This window comes from Macaca mulatta, chromosome 3 (genome assembly GCF_049350105.2).
Source record: "Macaca mulatta isolate MMU2019108-1 chromosome 3, T2T-MMU8v2.0, whole genome shotgun sequence".
Classification (NCBI taxonomy): domain Eukaryota; kingdom Metazoa; phylum Chordata; class Mammalia; order Primates; family Cercopithecidae; genus Macaca; species Macaca mulatta.
Window position 1 is genome coordinate 168,212,921 of NC_133408.1, and position 19,543 is coordinate 168,232,463.

Below are 19,543 nucleotides of genomic sequence, written 5' to 3' on the forward strand. Positions count from 1 at the left end.
AGGTGCCGGGCGAACTCAGCTGTTTCTTGCATCAGGGGAGTGGAGACCTCCTGCCTGTAACCCCCTCCCCTCCCAGGTCATGATCCCTCAGGTCCTCAGAGAACAGAAGAGCGGCTGAGGGGCCTGTGGCGGGGGAAGGACCACAACAAAGCCACCAGGTCAGCACCCACATGAGGCCTAGTCAGGGTTTTCATGCATGAAGGAAGACACCTTATGCTCCCTCTGGAGCCCCAATACAGGCCCCCAGCTCACCTCTGCAGGCCTCTCCATTCCCTGCAGCCAAGAGTTGGAGAGGCACCTCATGGCAGTCTCTGGCTCCTCACCTCAGCTCTCCTCCCTGTCTCCTCTGAGATCTGAGGTCTTCGTGATGTAAGTGGCAGTATTGCTAAATGGCAATGTTGGTGCTGGGGCCACTTCTCTCCCTGATCTGTGAGAGGGCCTGTCTGGGCAGGGAGGCTGGGGGCAGGGGCTGGTGGGGACATGCTCTGTGCCTGGGGCTGCTGGGGGAGAAGAGAGGAGCCCTTCCGATGCCCTCCATTCCTTTTCTCTCTCCCCTGGCCCCCCGGCCCTCTCCTGGGCAGTGGGTGGGCGGCTGGATCTCTGGAGTTCAGGCTGTGCGTGCAAACATCTTGTGGTCTGCACGTTTCTGCGCTCCCCACCCCACCACAAGTGGAGCCCTGATTGTGTGGCCTGTAGAGGGCGCTGGCGGAACCCTTTGTAAGACCTGCCTAGGAATGAGGGCTTGGGTGAAGGGGACATACCTGAAATACTAGTGCCTCTGGCTATCGGAGCAAATTGCTCAAAACGCACTTCCTGTTTTACAAGGTGTAGTAAGCCATTCATCGAACTCCATCCCAAATTCTGAAATCCGAATAAAGTGCCTGGATCAACCTTCCCTGGGAATGGAGAGAGCTGTGTTCCAGTTCTGCTTTGGCAAAGCTGCGAAGGCCGCTCCACCCTCCTTCTTCCAGGCGGGGTCACTGCTGGTTGATAGGAGAGTGAAGTCATGTCTATGAGGGCCAAGAGCAGGAAAAGCTGGGAGTGTGGAGATCACAGAGACGCAGGGCTGGCAGAAGCATGGGAGGTGACGGGGAAGCCCAGTGGAGGAGCGCTTGCTTCATCCTGGCACCCTGAGCAAGGTCATGCCCGGTCCCCGAGGGACCAGACCCCACCAGGGAAAGGAGAGTGGGCAGCAGCTCCCCCTGCCCCCCCGCCAGGCCCTCACAGTCAGTGCCAGGGTGTGAAGCTGGTGGGGGGAGGGTGGAGAATAACATATTGTGGGAGCTCCAAAGATTCGAATCATTGAACGAATGCAGAGGAGAAAGGGACAGAAGTAGGCCCAGGTCCTCTGGGTCTTCGTATTCAAAGTGTGGCCATGGACCAGCAGCACCGGATGCTTGTTAGAAAAGCAGACTCTTGGCTGGGCACGGTGGCTCACGCCTGTAATCCCAGCACTATGGGAGGCCATGGTGGGTGGATCACTTGAGGTCAAGAGTTCAAGACCAGCCTGGCCCACATGGTGAAACCCCCGTCTCTACCAAAAATACAAAAATTAGCCAGGTGTGGTGGCAAGTGCCTGTAATTCCAGCTACTTGAGAGGCGGAGGCAGGAGAATCACTTGCACCTGGGAGGCGAAGTTACAGTGAGCTAAGATCGTGCCACTGCACTCCAGCCTGGATGACAGAGCAAGACTCCGTCTCAAAAAAAGAAAAAGAAAGAAAGAAAAGTAGACTTTTGCCCCCTACCTCTGAAATCTGCATTTCAGCACGGGGCCGCCTGCCTCACAGACAGATGTGAGCAATCTAGAGGAGGCAGCAGGGTTGCACTGCCATCCCCACCCATGTCCCTGCACACGTTCGGCTGCCTTGGCTTATGGTGACCCAGAAAGCTCCCCTGCCTTCTGGCCAGACAGGTCTGAGTGGCCTTCTGGAATTCACAGCAGGTGCGGAGTGGGGGCAGCGTGGAGCAGTCTCTCATCCCACTCCCTCTCCACTGTCCCCAGCATCGTCCCCTGGTGCTGAGTGAGCCCTGGTGACAGGCAGGCTCAGAGAAGGCAGCCCAGGAAAGGGGGGATCAGGGGCAGCCCAGAACAGGGTTTCTTGATCCTTGGAGGTGGAGCTTCCACTGAAAATCTGGTGGAAGTTCTGCTCCCTCTGCCAGAAAAATGGACAGACACACAATGTTGCAAATATGGCAGGGGAAGAATAGATCCTCCAGAGCCCACTCGTCCCGCAGCCGGCAAAATCCTCCCTCCTTCCACTCTGACGGTGTCTGAGTGCCTCCTCCTCCAATCCCCATGCCAGGGCCCCTCTGCCTCAGGGAGCTTGTAGGCCAGACCAAGATGCAAACCCAACGGGACGCCAGCCAAAGCAGAGGGGCCATGGGGGAGCTCCAGGAGGGAGGGGTTTATTTCCAATCTTGGAGGCAACCTTGAGATTGCAACAAGGCCACAGGCTTTGGAGTCAGCGAGGCTTGCCGTCTGTACTGTGGGGATCCATGCTGCCCCACAAGGACAGCATGAGATCATGGTAACGTGTTGAGAACTACTCCCTCTGGTTAGGGAGGAGGTCACCATCCTAGCTAGGTGTGGCCCCCCACAAAGATGTCCATAATCCAGGACCTGTGAATGTGTTACCTTACATGCCAAAAGGAACTCTGCAGATGTGATTAAATGGAAAGTTTTGAGATGAGGAGATTATCAGAGTTTATCAGATGGGCCCAATATAACCACAAGGGTCTTTATAAGGGAGACAAGGGTGTCAGAGTCAGCGCAGGTGTGAAAATGGAAGCAGGGTAGAAAGACAGGGACATTTAAAGATATTACATAGCTGATTCTGAAGATGGAGGAAGGGGCAGCCGCTAGAAGTCAGCAAAAGCAAGGGAATGGGTTCTCCCCTAGAGCCTCCAGGAGGAACGCAGCCCTGAGGACCCACTGCAGACTTCTGGCCTCCAAAACAGTAAGATTGTACATTTCTGTTGCTTTCAGCTGCTAAGTGTGTAGTGATTTGTTACAGCAGCCAAAGGAAACTAATACGCTAGGCCTTGCCAGGTAGAAGCCAGAGCCTGCTGCGGGAAAGCTGTGGGGCAGAAGGGAGGTCAGAGGGGAATTTTGCAGAAGGGCAGGGCAAGGGCTGAGCCTGCAATGAGAGGGAGGAGGGGCCAGGCCCTGAGTGCTCAGCCTATGACCTCACCCTTGGCCAGCTGAAGCTGCCCTGGCACCCGGATGCCTGTCAGCCTGGGGTTATATGCCTGACTGGACCAGAAAGGGATGCCTGTGTAGCCAGTCCTGAGGCAAGGGTGGGGGTGTGACAAAGAAGTTCGATGCCAGAGAGGGAGCCCACTCAGCCCCGGGGCTGCAGAGCACACATGAAGGGAGGGAGGAGGCTGGTGGGGCTGGCACAGTGCCCTGTCGCCCAGGGCCCCCTGCCAGCTCAGTCCTTCTCTACCTCTCTCCTACTGATAGGAAGAACCTCCACCCCACTCTTCTCTTTCCTTTCTCCATCCCCAGCCTATTCTGCCCTCCCCCGGGAGAGTGGGAGGAGCAGGGACTTTGGGGCTAGAGATTGAGGCTGTGGGCTGGGTGATGGCTCATGCCTATAGTCCCAGCATTTTGGAAGGCTGAGGCAGGAGGATCATTGAGGCCAGGAGTTCGAGACCAGCCTGGGCAACATGGTGAAACCCCATCTCTATACAAAATACAAAGAAAAAATTAGTAGATGTAGTGGCATGCACCTGTAGTCCCAGCTAATCAAGAGACTGAGGTGAGAGGATCGCTTGAGCCTGGGAGGTCAAGGCTGCAGTGAGCCGTAATTATGCTACCACACTCCAGCCTGGGTGATAGAGTGAGACCCTCTCTCAAAAAAATAAAAATAGAAATAGAAAGAGTGAGGCTGGGTCACAACCTCAGCTCAGTGGCTGAGAAGCTGGGTGACCTTAGGCAAATTACTATGCCCCTCTGAGCCTGTTTTCTCCCCTGGAAATGAGGATGATTGTAGTCCCCACTTCCCAGGGCTGTATTAAATGGCACCACGCATGTTAACACAGTGTCCAGCATACAGTCATCCCTCCAAGTGCCATCTTTGTGTTATCCTGTATACACTGTATTACCCACAAATACAAAAGAAGGTTGGTCTCCCCTGCCAGCTGCCTGGTTCCTCAAGGGAGCACGTTTCCTCTCGATATCTTTGTATCCTCAACCTTGCTGTATATTTCCTGATGCAGAATGGATGATGAATATATGTTTTATGCATTCATTCAGCATTTAGCAAGTATTTATGGGTGACAGTGCTTTAGGGGATAAAAACATATCAGGGAAAACAAACACTCTGCATATATTTATTTATGTTTTAGAGTCCGGGTCTGGCTCTATTGCCCAGGCTGCAGAGGCATAATCACAGCTCACTGCAGTCTTGAACCCCTGAGCTCAAGGGATTCCCCTGCCTCAGCCTTCTGAGTGGCTGGCATCACCATACCTGCCTATTTTATTTATTTATTTTTTGTAGAGACCGAGTCTCACTGTGTTGCCCAGGCTGGTCTCGAACTCCTGGGCTCAAGCCATCCTCCTGCTTTAGGCTTCTTAAATTGCTGGGATTACAGGCAGGAGCCACACACCACACAGCCCAGGCGCTATGCATACAAAGAGAGAGTATGTTTGTGATGTGTTATTTAGAACAATGAAGCAGGACGGGCAGGGATGGGGTCAGAGAGTGACAGTGTGTCGGGGGTGGCAAGGGGGTTCAGGGAAGGTCTAACACGATGCTCTTGAGCACAGACCCAAAGAAAGTGAGGGAGTGAGCCACGGGGCCTGGGGTGAAGAGGAGGGCACTGGCACTGGAAGACAGTAAGGAGGCCAGCATGACCAGGACAGTATGGGTAGGGGACAAGCAAGAGAAAGCCTGAGACAGTGGAGGCCTGATCATGAAGGACCTGTGGGCCCCAGCAAAGACTGACTTCCTCTTTGACCCTAGAGAAACCAGTGGAGTGTTTTAAGCAGAGGAACTACCTGCTCTCATTTACATTTTAGAATAATCACCTTGGCTGCTGTGTATTGAGAAAATTCTGGAAGGAGGCAACAGTGGGGGCTAGGAAAATTGGAGCCCTTTGCAGTAACCCAGATGGAAGATGGTGATGGTTTGAGCAGCATTGTTGCAGAAGAGACTGGAGGAAGTGGTTAAACTGAAGGTAGTGCTAATGGGATTTGCCGATGGATTAAATATGAAGTGTGTGCCAAGCATGATGGCTCATGCCTGTAATCCCAGCACTTTGGGAGGCCAAGATGGGAGGATAACTTGAGGTCAGGAGTTCAAGACTAGCCTGGGCAACAAAGTGAGATTTCATCTCTACAAAAATAAAAAATAAAAAATTAGCTAGGAGTGGCAGTGTGTGTCTGTAGTCCCAGCTACTCAGGAGGCAGAGGTAGGAGGATTGCTTAATCCTAGGAGGTTGAGGCTGCAGTGAACTATGATTGTGCCACTACCCTCCAGCCTGGGAGACAGAGCAAGACCCTGTCTCATAAATAAATAAATAAATAAATAAATAAATAAATAAATAAATAGTGAGAGAAAGTGTAGTCAAGAATGACTCCAAGGGTTTTTGTTTTGTTTTGTTTATCTGAGCAACCAGAGGAATGAATTTGTTAGTTTTTAAGATAGGGTAAATGTAAGGAGGACCAGGTCTGGGAGGGTGGCAGGGTGTGTGATGTTAATTATATGTGTCAACTTGACTGGACCACAGAGTGCCCAGGTATTTGTTTAAATATATTTCTGAGTGTGTCTGGGAGGGTGTTTCTGGATGAGATTTACATTTGAATCAGCTGATTGAATAAAGCAGACAGCCCTCCCCAATGTGGGTGGCCCTCATCCAATCCATTGAAGGCTTGAATAGAACAAAAAAGGCTGAGTAAGAGAAAATCTCCTCTCTCTGCCTGTCTTCGAGCCGGGACGTCAGTCTTCTCCTGCCTTTGGACTCTGGACTTACACCATCAGCTCTCCTGGTTCTCAGGCCTTTGGACTCGAACTGGCACTACACCATTGGCTCTCCTGGGTCTCCAGCTTGGCAACTGCAGGTCTTGGGACTTGTCAGCCTCCACAATGATGTGAGCCAATTCTTTATAATAGTCTGTCTCTCTCTCTCTGTCTCTCCACAAACACACACATTTTTCTTTTTAGAAAAATATTGTATGATTGGTTCTGTTTCTCTGGAGAACCCAGTAGTCTGGAGAACCCAGACTACTACAGGGAGTCAGAAATTCAGCATTGGTTACGGTCAGTGTGAGATGTGGAGTAGGCAGGGAGATGAGAGCTCGAGGGAATGGAGAGCAGGTAATTGAACTGGATTTGAATCCTCCAGATATGTCCCTTGACCTACTTGAAGTCAGTTTTCTCCTCTGAACAGTCCCTGGAACAGAATCCTTTCCTGCATCTCCTCTCCCCAGGTAGTCCTGGTTTCCAGCTTTGTGTCCTCCTTGGCAAGCTCTCCTGTCCTGAAACCGCAGAGGGGCCATATGACCTCCAGTCTGAACTGCTATTCCCTGTCCCTCTGTGGTCCTTTGCCAGGAGAAGGCCCCACCATGAGGTCAGGGGAGACCCTGAGCAGAGAGGTCTCCCCACACCAGGTCAAGCAAGGAAAGAGCTCAGCTGGAAGGGGCTGGATTTATTCTTGCCTCTCTCCAGCCACTCTTGCAGCTCCTGGCTTCCTGGCAAGCCTCTCCACCAGCGCCCTCACAGGGCTTGGACACTTCACAGCTGCTGGGAGAAAGAATGGAATGGACCCAGGGACATCCAGGCAGGCCCAGGCCCTACCTGCTGGCAACTTGGGCAAGTCACTTTCTCTCTCCTAGCCTCGTCGTCCCATCCATCATAAAGGAACAGGCATTACTGCTATAGGTTGCCGAGGATAAGATGCACCTTTACAGCATAGTAATGAATGGCGGCAGAAAACAGGTCTTTTAGTTTCCTCTCCCCACCTAGCCAGCCTCTTTTCTTTCTGGGAGATGAAATTAGTTTACCCCCAAACCCCGCCTGTCCTTCGGAAGCCAAATTTTACTACGGATGCAGGTAACCAGGGAATGGTTGCCAAAGGCCGGGCTTTGAAAAGAAGGGCTGCTTGTTGCCTAGGAAACTGCCCCACTCCGGGTTCCCTGGGGTCCCACTGGTCGATGGGTCTCGGCGCCATCTGCCGGACACAGTGCCACACTGCTTCTGAAGCTCCCAGACCCGGAGTCCCACAGCCTGGAACAGGGAACACTCCTCTTCCCCTGCCCATTCTCCCCCACAGCATCACATAAAAGCTCTTTGCTCCTTTTGCCCCCAGACTTTCCCAGAGATTAGAGGCATGGGAAGGAGTTGGAAGCACTGTGGAGGGTGGGAGCAATGTCCTTCTCTACACATAAAGAAGGAGGACAGGAAAGCAAGACTCCTGGTAGCCTGAGGTCCAAGAAAGTCTCTCCCCTAGTTGTTTTCCCGAGGCTTGCAGTCCTCTTGGAAACTGTTTCCCACTATCTGCCTTTCCACAGGGAGGGAGCCATGGAAATGAAGAGGTTAAAGTTGAGGTAGGAGAGTGACATGTGGGTCATCGCAAGGTCCTGGTGCAACATCCCCTCCTGGGGAACCGCTCAGCTCCCACTGCTTCTAGACCCGAGTCCCCTTTTCTTCTCTGGGAGAACCTTCCTACCCACCTGACAGTTGCCAGGTGAACCCCTTGGAGCCTCAGATCGTCCTGCCCACTGGCAGAAGAGGGAGAAGCAGAAAGGTGCCTGCTATGAGACCAGGACTCCTGAGTTCAATACCCACCCAAGGCAGTCCCTGGGCTTGGCCACCGTGAGATCAGCCTGCCCTGAAAAGTGAAGGGGGAAGTGAAATATCTGAAGTTGGGATGCCTGGGGGTGAGGGTGTACCTCTTTCCCTTTTAGGATCATAAGTAGAGAACTGAGGCACAGGGTGAGCGAAAGGCTGCTCTTTACCTGTTCCAGGCTAATACCACATCTTGCTATCCAGATGTCCCCTCTCCAACTCTAGCTGGGCTGGGGTGGGGGTGGGGGGTGAAGCTGACTTGGGAGCCGACACCCTGGCTCTCAGCCCAGAAGCTGATGTTGTCAATGGGCTTAAGAGCAGGTGGAGCCGGAGGCTGGGGACCAGGTCTCCTGGGTCCCTGATCCCACCTGTTTTCCCTCCTGAGCTAAGCCAGAAGGGTTAGCAAGGAGGAGGCTGGCGACGGTGATGCCTGAACCCTGCAGGTGAGAAGCCCTGCTCTGAGGACAATAGGTGTGAGAGGTGGGGCTGGGTACTCTGGCCTAGAAGAGGCTGCATGCGGCTGGAGGCTCCCACCTGGCCAGCTGCCCTCTGCCCAGGTTCCCTGCCTCCCAACTCTCCTCAGCAGGAGGCAGGAAGGCTTCAGGGGTAAGGTGAGGTGGGCAGGGTTGGCCCTGCAACCTCCTGGTTAGCTGAGTCTGAGTGTCAGGCTATAGTGGGGTCAGAGAGGCTGAGGGTGGAATTTGACCCTTACAAGCCAGAAGGGATCCTGAAAGAGTAAAAAGCTCTAATGAAGGGGAGAGGGAGGAGCTACCTCCGCCAACCCACCACACCCCAATGGTTGGGTCCTCTCTTCCTCTCCAGCCCTGACTCTGGATGTGAGGAGAGGGGTGGAGGGAAAGACTGAGGGGAGCTGAGTGGCTCACAGCTGGGGCACTGCCCCTGCCTCGCCTCCGGCTGACTGCCCACTTCCTGACTGGCACTGGAACCACAGAAGCTGAAAGGAGCCTCAGAGGGCTAGTCCAGTCCCCCCTGAATGATGGGGCCATGCCATCTGAGGGCCCTGTTCTCAGTCCTTGGAGCCTGGGAGACGGCTAGGGCCACCCACTCCTCCTCCTCTTGGTCCCCCAGGGTACACCAGAGATGGCCCCACTGCTAACCCCCCGTGAGGGTAACTTGACTCTCCTGCTCCACACACCTGCACTGAAGCCTGGGCCTCCTGGTCCCCTGGCTCTACCTGTTGCTCTTGTTCCTGCCCTGGCTGGGGGCGAGGCTGGCTGCCTAGGCTAAGTCCCTGCAGCTCCACCTGGCCTGCAGCTTTGATGCGCTGGCTGGGAGACTGCACTGAGCCATTTCTTTTGTGGTGGCCTGGTGCGGGCTGCCTGAATGCTGATGTTGCTGCAGGGATCCTGGGGCACTGGCTGGCTGCACGCTGGCAGTGTGCCCTCTCCCTGGGTGGGTACACCTTTGCGCAGATGCCACTGCCCACGAGCTGGGACCTGGGGCACCACAGCAGCATGCTTCAGCGCCTGTGGGGCCACATCTTCGACAACCTGGTGGTGAGCAGCCTGGACCACATGGTGCTGGGTGTGTGTCAAGGAGGGATGAGGGGGCACGTGCGCTGCGCAGACCTGGTTGGACCTCAGGGGGGCAAGTAGTACTGCTGACCAAGGCATCTCTGATCTGCATTTCTCCCAAATGTGGCTCTGAGCTGCCTCTGAATATCCACCTGCTGTGGCCTTCCTACCCAGAGTCTCTCTCCCTTTGTCCCACTTGAGCCTCCTGCACTGTGGCTGAATTTGCAACCCAGAGTAAGTGTGTCGCCTGGGTCCAGACTTACATGCGTTTATCACCCAGGCAAAGGGAGAGCCCATAGGACACAATAAGACTCATTTACTCACGCCTGTAATCCCAGCACTTTGGGAAGCCGAGGCAGGCGGATCACCTGAGGTCAGGAGTTCAAGACCAGCCTGGCCAACATGGTGAAACCCTATCTCCACTAAAAATACAAAAATTAGCTGGGCGTGGTGGTGGGCACCTAGATTATGCCACTGCACTCCAGCCTGGGTGACAGAGAGAGATTTTGTCTCAAAAAAAAAAAAAAAAAAAAAGACTCATTTACTGAGCACCTGTAACCTTCCTCATTTGTTCTCACATAATCCTTGCAATGAAGCCTGGGGGTGGGTGCTGTGTCATCTGCTTTTCTTAGGATGCGTGCTGTGACAAGTCTCAGACCATATAACTAGATGCATGGAATTCCTCTACAACAGTAATCTTCTAACTTTAGAATGTATCACAATTGAGGGGCTGAGTAGCAACCCAGAAGCCCAGACCTCATCCTACTACGGCAAGCCTAGGACTTGTTTGTTATTAGCTCTCCAGGTGATTCTGACATGCACCAAACTTCCAGGGCCACCGTGCTAAAACCTCCTCTCAAAGGGCCATACTAATGCTACCATACCTTAAGGGGGAGATCACTGACTTACAAGGTAATTCATCCTATTGGTCAGCTCTATTAACCAACTAGGTTTAGTTCAAAACGGAACCTCTCCCTTTGAACCACTCACGCTCTTGATTCAGAGTGACTTGGCATTTATCTGAGAACGCTTAGATCCTTCCAATCTCAATGGCTGGTCAAGCTGCTTCCTGCATGATTTTTGTAAACCAATGCACAAGACAAACCACGAAACTTGGCCCTGTTTTGGTCCATCCCCTCTCATCTTCAACCATCCCCTGGGACCTGGGCATTGTCCTCCCTCCCTGCTAGGTCACCTCTGACTCAGGTGCTCATCAAAGCCAGACTCCAGGGCACAAGGCCTCCCAGGACTGTCAATGACCCATTCACTTTGCAAGAACTCCTGGAGCAGATGCTGAACCAGCTCTGAGCCCATCTGATAGTCCTGCTGTCTAGCTCTTTCTTGTCCCTAGAAGCACACAGCTAAAGAATGATGCAGTGAAAGGCTGGCCCTTGAGCAAATAGCTCTCTGGCAGAAGGGGTCTGGGAGAGGGCAGGTATTGGTACAGCATGGCAGCAGGGAGCTGAGGGGCCCCTCCCTTAGCCATAGGAGTGTATCCAGATCTTCTCCTTGGTCTGCTCATTCCCGCCACCCAAGGACCCCTGGCCATCTTCCCTGCCTCTGCCCACTTGAGTGATGGCTGTATGGAGTGGTGTCTGTACCTTCGATGGACAGCTTTGTGCCCACTGCCCAAAAACAGAGGCACAGGAAGGCAATACGAATGTTCCAAAACCTCTCAACTCTAGGGGTATTCAGCAGCCCATGTGACAGTACTGTCTGCACTAGTGGGAACTGAGGCTGGGAGGCAGCTCCTGAGGCACATATGAACAGTGGGAGCCGACCTACTCTGCTTTGTACCTATAGGTATGTTTCGGCAGATGAGACCACAGGCCCTGGCCATGCTGTACTGCCACCTGTGCCCTGGCTGCACCATGTGGCATGATGAGGCTGCGGTGGGCGTTTTTCGGCAGCCGGGTAAGGCCCCGATGCTGGAATTCTACAGCCGTGATGACCCTCCACAATGCTGCCTGGCTGCAGGAGTTGCTGAGCAGTTTGCAGCAGGTGAACTTGCCAGTGTGGCACAAGCCTGTGAGACCTCCTGACATGGGGCCCACCTGCGCCAACACGCCCCCACCCCACCCCCAGTACCACAATGCCCTCATACCTTCCTGGGGAAGCAGGGCCTGGTGCCACACCCCCCAGCCCAACTCTGATGGGGCTCCAGTCACCCAATGGACAGGGGATACAGACAAGATGGTGGAGGCGTTGAGACCTGCTTGATTTATTCCGAGTAGTTAACACACAATGACGCAACTGTGATCCCAAAGTGTGCAAAGTTAAAGCCTTCAACTGCAGCTGAGGAGAGGGGAGGAATGGTTCACCTGGGGACGGTGGTGAGTCAGGAATGACAGGCAGGCGGCCATGACCAGGGCAGCTGCCTCCCCAGGGCCAGGGACAGGGGATTGGCCTGAGGAGCAGGACCCAAGGGTAGCCCAGGCCCGGGGAAGGGGGCAGAGACCTCCCCTTGGCCTGGGTCAGGAGCTCAGAAGTGCCACATGGCTGAGGGGGCAGCGGCCCAGGAAGGGCCAGAGGCAGGGCCAGGAGAGCACCATTTCCTGGGGGGCTGGGGGCAGGGAGGTGCCCTACAGGAGAAGCCAGGAGGGGCCACCTGCCCCTGGGGTAGGGGCCGGGCTGGAGCAGGCTGCAGCAAGAAAGACCTGAGGCAGGCGCAGGGCCTGAGAGCCCGGCTGGCTGGGCTCAGGGGGGCTCCTAGGGCAGCCTGGCCCAGGGAGCAGTCCTCACCGCAGGGGATGCCGAGTGAGGGGCAGCAGCCCCCTCAGGACCTCCCCTCCTCTCTCCCTGGAAAGGAGCTGGGGAACCCGTAGTGCAAATCTGTGGATCACTCAGTTATGGAGGGAGGCTGTGCCCAAAAGTGGACATTGGGGTGCGCCCCCTCCACCACCTCGGCCTCCACCGCTGTCCTCAGTACAGCCGCTTCTCGTAACTGTGGGGACAAGGCAAGAGGGGGAACAAGAGTGGGTGTGTGGACCCTGCTCCCTCCCAAAACCATTTCCCCAGGGCCCCCAGATGCGGGAGAGAGCAGAGAGCCGAGGAGCCCTGGGATCTCAGCCGTAGCGGGCAGGAGGAGGGCCTGGAGCAGGCCTTGGGCCTCTTTGTCCTCCCCCAGGCCAGCGTTCCCTGAAGAACCATGCTGGGTCCAGAGATGGCCATGCTCCTTTGGGCCATTGCCATATCTGAGTGGACTGTCCTCAGTGCCCAGGGTGGAGGGACAGCTCAGGCAGGCACGGCCCATCCTCATGGAGCAAGCTCCAACCTGGGGCCAAACCTCTGCTGCCTGTGTCCACACCTAGCCCCGGGCCGGCAGGCACAGTGGCCTAGGCTGCTTGTGGTCACTGGGTCCAGTCTAAGATGGGGCAGCCTTAGGCCTGAGGTCACAGGCGTCTCTCTGCAGCCAGAAAGGGATCTATGTTTCAGTTGGATGAGGGGACATTGCTGGTTTCCTCCACGATGGTGTTGGAGTTAGGGGGCCGGGGGGCCCAAACCCAGGGTCCACATCTCATGGCTACACCCCAGCACCCTCCCACTCCCACCCAATACCCACCCCCACCTCCAGCCCAGGTCCCACCCAGACTGCCCCTGCTCTACTCTACGCTTGGCCCGGGCAGCGCGTTTACTTACACGGCAGAAAGGTATAGCTACGGAAGGGTGGGGCGGAAAGAGACACAGGTTAGACGCCCGCTGATGCCTGGGGACAGGGCTTCTGACCAGGGTGGGGCGCATGCCTGCAACTACTGCTGCCAACGGAACTGCTGCCAACGAGCACTGCCCCCGCCCACGGTTGCCCCAGCGCTGGCCCTGGCATCTGTCTCTCTGCCCTTGTCCCTGCCAGACGGGTCACACCCGCATCTTCTGCCTGGCTGCCTGGTGCCACCACCAGCCCCTGCCACCAGCCACCAAGCTTCCTGAGCAAGCAAGGGCTGGGAGTCCAGGTACAGTGAGTGGCCACACCTCCTGTGCCCTGCTCGGAAGAGGCCCGAGGGAAGGGGAGGGCCTGCTTGCATGGGGGCTAAAGGATGAGGAACAGGGTGGCTGGGCCCTGGAGGAGAGGGTGCGGGGCCATCCTGCAGCAGCATCTGTCCCTGCTGCAGGTGGTCCATGGGGTCCCTTGACCTCAGCTTGGCCTCACAACCCTGGCCCCACCTGCCCAACCCACTGCCTGCAGGTGACAGCGAGGAGGCCACCACACTTACGAGTGCAGGCCATGGACGCCACCCTCGATCTGCGCCGACATGGTCCGCTTCTCAAACTTGAGCTCTCCTGAGTACATCATGGACCTAGGAAGCAGGTAGGTGGAGCGGGTCAGGGCCACCACGGGTGGAGAAGAGCGAGAGAAAGGAAGCAGGAGCCGCCCCAGTCTCAGCACTCACCGAAGGACAGACAGGCTGCGGGCCCCGATATCCTGGCAGCCGTGTTGGATGCCCGCTATGAGGTAGGGCACGAATTTCTGAATGGACCCTTTGTCCTGGATGGAGCCCGAGACACCCTGTGCGATCTTCACCTTATCCCCCTCGCTACGTGGAAGGTGAAAGACTGAGCCAAGCAGCTTGAAGCTCAAAGGACCCCACCCCACCTCTTAAGGGCACAAAGGGGATACCGCCTGGGAAGGTCCCCCAAGCCACCCCTCGCTGGGCTCTGAGTCAGGTGGCCCAGGGACAGATCCTGTGTCTGCTACTTATGCCCTGTGCCTCAGTTTCCAGAACCACCATAGGAGGACTGGCTGCCATCTGGGGAAGTCAGTGGCATGAGCGGGCCCTGAAGGGTTGTGGGCTGATCTGCCCGGGTGGGGCCCAGGGTCAGGGAACCTGAAGTATCGTTTCTGGCTGCTGCTGCTCTTCTCCATGGCATCCAGTGAGCCCATGCCCCGGTACTTCTTGAGCCGCACCCCGTCTGAGAAGAAGTACTCGCCAGGGGCCTCCGTGGTGGCAGCCAGCAGGGAGCCCATCATCACTACAGTGGGCAAGGGATTAGTGCCTCTAGCCCACGAGTGCCCCACCTGGCTTCCAGCCCTCGCCTGCCCAATCCCCAGCACATTTTCCCCTCACCTGTGGAGGCTCCAAGGGCCAGGGCCTTGACCACGTGCCCCACGGTCTGGATGCCGCCATCGGCTATGATGGGCACACCAAAGCGCCGGGCATACTCAGCCACCTTGTACACAGCAGTGCCCTGGGGCCGACCACAGGCCATCACTGGGGGAGGGTGGGGTGCACAAGGCAGAGAAGAGTCAACAGCAACTCTGGGGCCAGGCACGGGGCCAGGTCAGCTCTTCCTCCTGTGCACTACCTCTAGTCAGGAAAACGGAGCTGGATGGTGTTTCTGAGGCATAACACAGGTGCTGGCAAATACCACCAGGATGAGTGTCACTCCAGGGATCTTGGCCACCCCACCCCTAAGAGCATGACAGGGGATTCTGATGGGGCATCGGAAGTGGCCTTCAGAGCCCAATGTCCCCAGACGGGTGGCCACAGCCTTACCTGCTCTCAAGGTACAAGTTCCCCCTCAAGGCTTTCGTTTGCAAAAACTGTTACCAGGGTTAGGTACTATGGTCCCCTTTGGGATACTGGTTTGCATTTCTTCAAGTCTAAGTGTCCACGGTCCTTCAGTGTTAGGTTTTAGATGGGGACTGTAAGGAACAGCACCTATCTCGGGACGGACGCAAAGCTGGATAAACCAGAGATGGCGCCTCTCATTTGTTTTCTCCCTACTCTACCTCAAGGCTTTGAACAGTACCTGAGACAAGTAGGTGCCTAATGAATATTTGTTAAGTGGGTGAGAGAGGGCCCTCATTTCACCATGGTAGCCAGCTAAGGCGAAGGGCACAAACCTAAATAGCAGAGGCTCTGAAGACCAAAAGGGAGAGCTGTTTGGGCCAGGAAAGGCCAAATGCGTCACTCAGTGTTGTGGAGAAATGGCCCTCACAGGAGGGGCCGGGTACATCTCCTCAGGCCAAGCTAGGACCCCAGTCTTCCAGGCAGCCACCCCACAAGTCAGACACCAGCCTCCAGGGAGTACTTCCTCAATAACCACATGGGGGACACATGTCAGGGTCCCCCTTTCCCACTTCATGTTCAGAAACCCACCCTGCAGAAGGGCTTTGTAATTGGGTGGAACTCCCCTCTCCCCAACCACATGGTGAAGTGGGTGTATAATATATCCTTATATATTCAGGGACACGTCGTCTCTGTGTCTTAAATATGTGCCTTGTCACAAATCAAATCCAAACCCTGAGGTTCCAACAAGCCCCTTGGACAGTCACACCAACCCCAGGCCCCAAGCCCCAAGCGGAGCCCCCTTGACCGCACTCTGAGAAGCAGGCTGGAGCTCTTGCGCCCTGCTTACATCTGCCTTCCCTTAAGTCAGTGGGCCCGATGGGGTGCGGCCCACGCCTGGGTCATCCCGGAGCCCACCATGGCAGAACAGGGCCTGGCAGAGAGAGTACTTGATATGCATCTGGGGAACAAAGGCGAGGCCCCCGGCCAGCGGGCACTCGCTCACCTCCTGACACCCACCTTCCTGGGTGATGCAGATGGAGCCGCAGCCCATGCCCACGCGCAGCCCGTCCACACCAGCATCAATCAGGTTCTTGGCCTGGGCTGCTGTCACCACTGGGGGTGGGAATGGGGCAGAGGAACAATGTGAGGATGGGATGCCCTTGCCTGCCCAACGGCTTCTTGGGACCCCAGTCTAGCACCCCCAACCTCCCTATGGTGACCAAAGCCCATCATGCTTCGTGCCACCCATGCCAGGAGCCATACCATCACCTAGGGTTGCTGAAGGACAGAAAAAGGTTTCTCAGTGGAGGGGCAGGAGCAGGGGGCTGAGAGGCAACCCCGCACTCACCGTTCCCCCCAATCACCTGGAGGTGGGGGTACTTCTGTTTGATGTAATGCACCATGGCGATCTGATACACCGAATTCCCTTGGGACGAGTCCTGTGAGAAAGGAAGAGCTTGTGCTTAGACAGCTGAGGACTCTCAAGGCAGGAGGGAGAGCCTGAGCAGATGAACCCCTCAAATCCTGTGAAAACTGTTATGAGAATGCTCTTTCCTTCTGATTTTGTTTTTGTTTTTCTGGAAATTCACTTGACAACTCTCAGTCAATTCTCAAAGGGGACTGCTTCCCTGAAAGGTTAACCACCACTAATGCAGTCTTAGAGTAGATAAGGCCTTTCCTATCCGTTGTACAGACTGAGCCTTAAAGCAAGGAGACACTGCCTGGAGCTGTATCCTGTTCCCACCAACTCGCTAACCAAATGAAATGACTTAACTTATTTAAGCCTGTTCTTCATCTGAAGATGGAATGGCAATTGTCCCTCAAGGGGCTGATATACATAAAGGTCTTGACGCAGTGGCTGGCAAACAGGCAGTTCTCAGTGAACATGAGCTACATTACTAGGGTCAACTTATCAGCCAAGAAGGCCCTCAGAGGGCCTTTGTTTGCAGTCTGTTGTGAGCTGTTGAGAGGGTGCCAGTGACCCTCCTAATTTCTCTTCCTCCTAGTCATAGAATACAGATAAATCTAGATGTATGGTCCAGATCACTCACAAGGAATCAATAAGCCTTTATCCTTATTCTACCTCCCTTTATTGGGGGTGGGGGGTCTTGATTTGCAATTGTTGCTTGCAGCAATTTGTCTATTTTATTTTTTTTTTAAAGATTCAGTGGGTATACGTGTTTGTTGCTTAAATGGGCATACTGCATACTGGTGAGAATTGGGCTTCAAGTATACCTAATACCCACATATCGAAAACTGTGTCTGATAGGCAATTTTTCGTTCCCCTCCCATCCTCTCCCATGTTGGAGTCCCCAGCATCTATTATTTCCATCTTTATGAACACGTGTACCCACTGTTTAGCTCCTACTTATAAGCGAGGGCCTGCAGTATTTGGTTTTCTGCTTTGGAGTTAGTTCACTAAGGATAATGGTTTCTAGCTCTGTCCATGCTGCTGCAAAGGACAGGATTTCATTCTTTCTTATGGCTGTGCCATTGGAGAATTTTAACTTGTTTGTTTTCTTTCTTTGTATCTCAGATGACACAAACCATTGTTTGCTTTTTGAGATAGGGTCTTGTTCTGTCCCCAGGGCTGGAGTGCAGTGGCACGATCCTAGCACACTATGACCTTGAACCCCTGAGCTCAGGCGATCCTGCTGCCACCCTCCTAATTCTGATACCAGGGAGCACTCGGAAGCAGAGAGGAAGAGTAGCAAGGGAGGGGCACAGGTTTAATCAGAGGTGAACCTGGGTCCTCACAGACCTCCACTCTGCTGAACCACCCAAACACCTCCCCCACAACCTAGGCAGGGGCCTCACCAAGACTATGACGTCGACGCCTGCCTGGGTGAGCAAGTCCAGGCGGTATTTGTCATCCTCACGGGTGCCCACAGCTGCCCCGCAGAGCAGCTGCTTGTGGGAATCCTTGGAGGCCAGAGGGTAGTCTCGGTTCTTCTTCAGGTCAGTGCGGGCGATGATGGCCACCAGCTCATCACGATCATTGACGATAGGCAGCTTCCCTGACAAGGAATGCAGGGGTGAAACGAAGCAGGCTTGCTGGGGAGAAGTTTGAGAGATGTTCAGGAGGGTGAAGATGAAAGTGGGCAATGCCAGAGATTCCACTGAAGTACCCCAGCCAGCCACTAGGTGACAGCACCCCCCAGGAAGTGTTCTTAGGGACCTAGACCGCTTCCCAAGGAACAGGGAGCAAAGAAACCTCTCAGCCCAGCAGGTTCCTGAGGGTCTGTGGATGGGCATCCCCGTGGACTGGGATGCGCAGCCCCTGAGCGCTGGCAGCCTTTCACCTGCTGGGCCACAGTGGCCGAAATCTCCTAGCCAGGAGTGATGCTGTCCTGCAGGGAGAAGTATGTGCCCTGTTCAATACAAACACCAAAGAACCCTCCACTATGGACCAGGGAAGCATTTCCCAGTATAGCCAACAGGGACCTGGTGAATATTTAATTTTTCCTTTTTTTTTTCTAAGGAGCCAAGGTTGGCCGGGCGTGGTGGCTCACAGCTTCCTCACTTTGGGAGGCTGAAGCAGGTGGATCACTTGAGGCCAGGAGTTCAAGAACAGCCTGGCCAATATGGTGAAACACCATCTCTACTAAAAATACAAAAAAATTAGCTGGGTGTGTTGGTGTGCGCCTGTTGTCCCAACTACTCAGGAGGCTGAGGCAGAAGAATTGCTTGAACCCAGGAGGTGGAGATTACAGTGAGCCGAGATCACACCACTACACTCTAGCCTGGATGAGAGAGCAAGACTCCATCTCAAAAACAAATAAATAAATAAATAGCTAGCCAAAGTTGTAGCCAGGCACAGTGGCTCATGCCTGTAATCCCAGCACTTTGGGAGGCCAAGGAGAGCAGATCGCTTGAGGCCAGGAGTTCAAGACCAGCCTGGCCAACATGATGAAACCCCATCTCTACTAAAAATACAAGCAAACAAATAAATAAATAAATAAGCTAATGTAGTAGCACACATCTGTAATCCTAGCTACTCAGAAGGCTGAGGCATGAGAATCGCTTGAACCCAGGAGGCAAGGGTTGCAGTGAGCTGAGATGGTGCCACTGCACTCCAGCCTGGGTGACAAAGTGAGACTCTGTCTCAAAAAAAAAAAAAAAAAAAAAAAAAAAAAAAAAAAAAAAAAGCTAAAGTTGTTTCTAGCTAGCAAATATAGAAACAGCTCCAGTGTCAAATAAATTTAACTGCAGGACTTCTGAGAGCCTTTAATAAGTGAATGTGCAATTCTTTATGTAAGATAGGGGATAGAGAAAGGAGTTACTGCTCAAGCTTTTAAGACCACAGAGGCTTTTTGTGGGATGAGCATCTCATAGGACTAGTTTTGGGAAACATACTGTGAAGATGCTGCTTCCCTAAGCTAAGAGAAGGATGGCAGGAATTGTGGTCTGGTCTGCCTGAGGTTATTCAAACCTTCCCCAGGGTCCAGTCTCGTTGCTGGGATAACCTGCGAGGCTGTGAAAGAACAATGGGACTGTGGACAGGGAGTCAGGCTGGGGGTTGAGTTTTCAAGTAGCTCCCTGGTACCTTTCTTGCTACGCTGCAGGATCTCATTTGCCTCTTTCAACGTCACACCTGCTGGAGCCACCACCAGCTCAATCCTTGGCGTCATCACCTGTGGGGCCAGGAACATTTGCCTGCAGGTTGGCAGGTGAGAGAGAAGGAGCCAGGCCTCCCTCTGGTCCCTGG

At 54.5% G+C, this 19,543-nt stretch overlaps 1 protein-coding gene and 1 long non-coding RNA gene across 12 annotated transcripts in view; one reads left to right on the forward strand and one right to left on the reverse strand.

Moving 5' to 3' along the window:
• The first annotated feature begins 5,968 nt into the window (after positions 1–5,968).
• LOC114677024 (uncharacterized) lies at positions 5,969–11,982 on the forward strand. Of its 2 annotated transcripts, XR_013415516.1 has the most exons (3): positions 5,969–6,094; positions 6,434–6,815; positions 11,129–11,982. It is a non-coding gene; the product is annotated as an uncharacterized LOC114677024 (long non-coding RNA). The 2 variants fall into 2 exon arrangements; XR_013415517.1 differs by lacking the exon at positions 6,434–6,815.
• The window catches only part of IMPDH1 (inosine monophosphate dehydrogenase 1), a 66,279-nt gene continuing 58,258 nt past the window's right edge, over positions 11,523–19,543 (reverse strand). For 9 of the 10 annotated variants that reach the window (XM_077997265.1, XM_077997264.1, XM_077997271.1 and 6 more), the window contains 9 exons: positions 19,382–19,469; positions 17,653–17,852; positions 16,184–16,274; positions 15,853–15,948; positions 14,389–14,532; positions 14,149–14,293; positions 13,714–13,857; positions 13,537–13,620; positions 11,523–12,269 (listed from right to left, as the gene is read on the reverse strand). In XM_077997265.1, coding sequence (XP_077853391.1) covers positions 12,248–12,269; positions 13,537–13,620; positions 13,714–13,857; positions 14,149–14,293; positions 14,389–14,532; positions 15,853–15,948; positions 16,184–16,274; positions 17,653–17,852; positions 19,382–19,469 — 1,014 coding nt within the window. In that variant the 3' untranslated portion in view covers positions 11,523–12,247. Of the gene's footprint in view, positions 12,270–13,536; positions 13,621–13,713; positions 13,858–14,148; positions 14,294–14,388; positions 14,578–15,852; positions 15,949–16,183; positions 16,275–17,652; positions 17,853–19,381; positions 19,470–19,543 lie in introns of all 10 variants that reach the window. The other variant, XM_077997270.1, reaches the window with a different exon arrangement.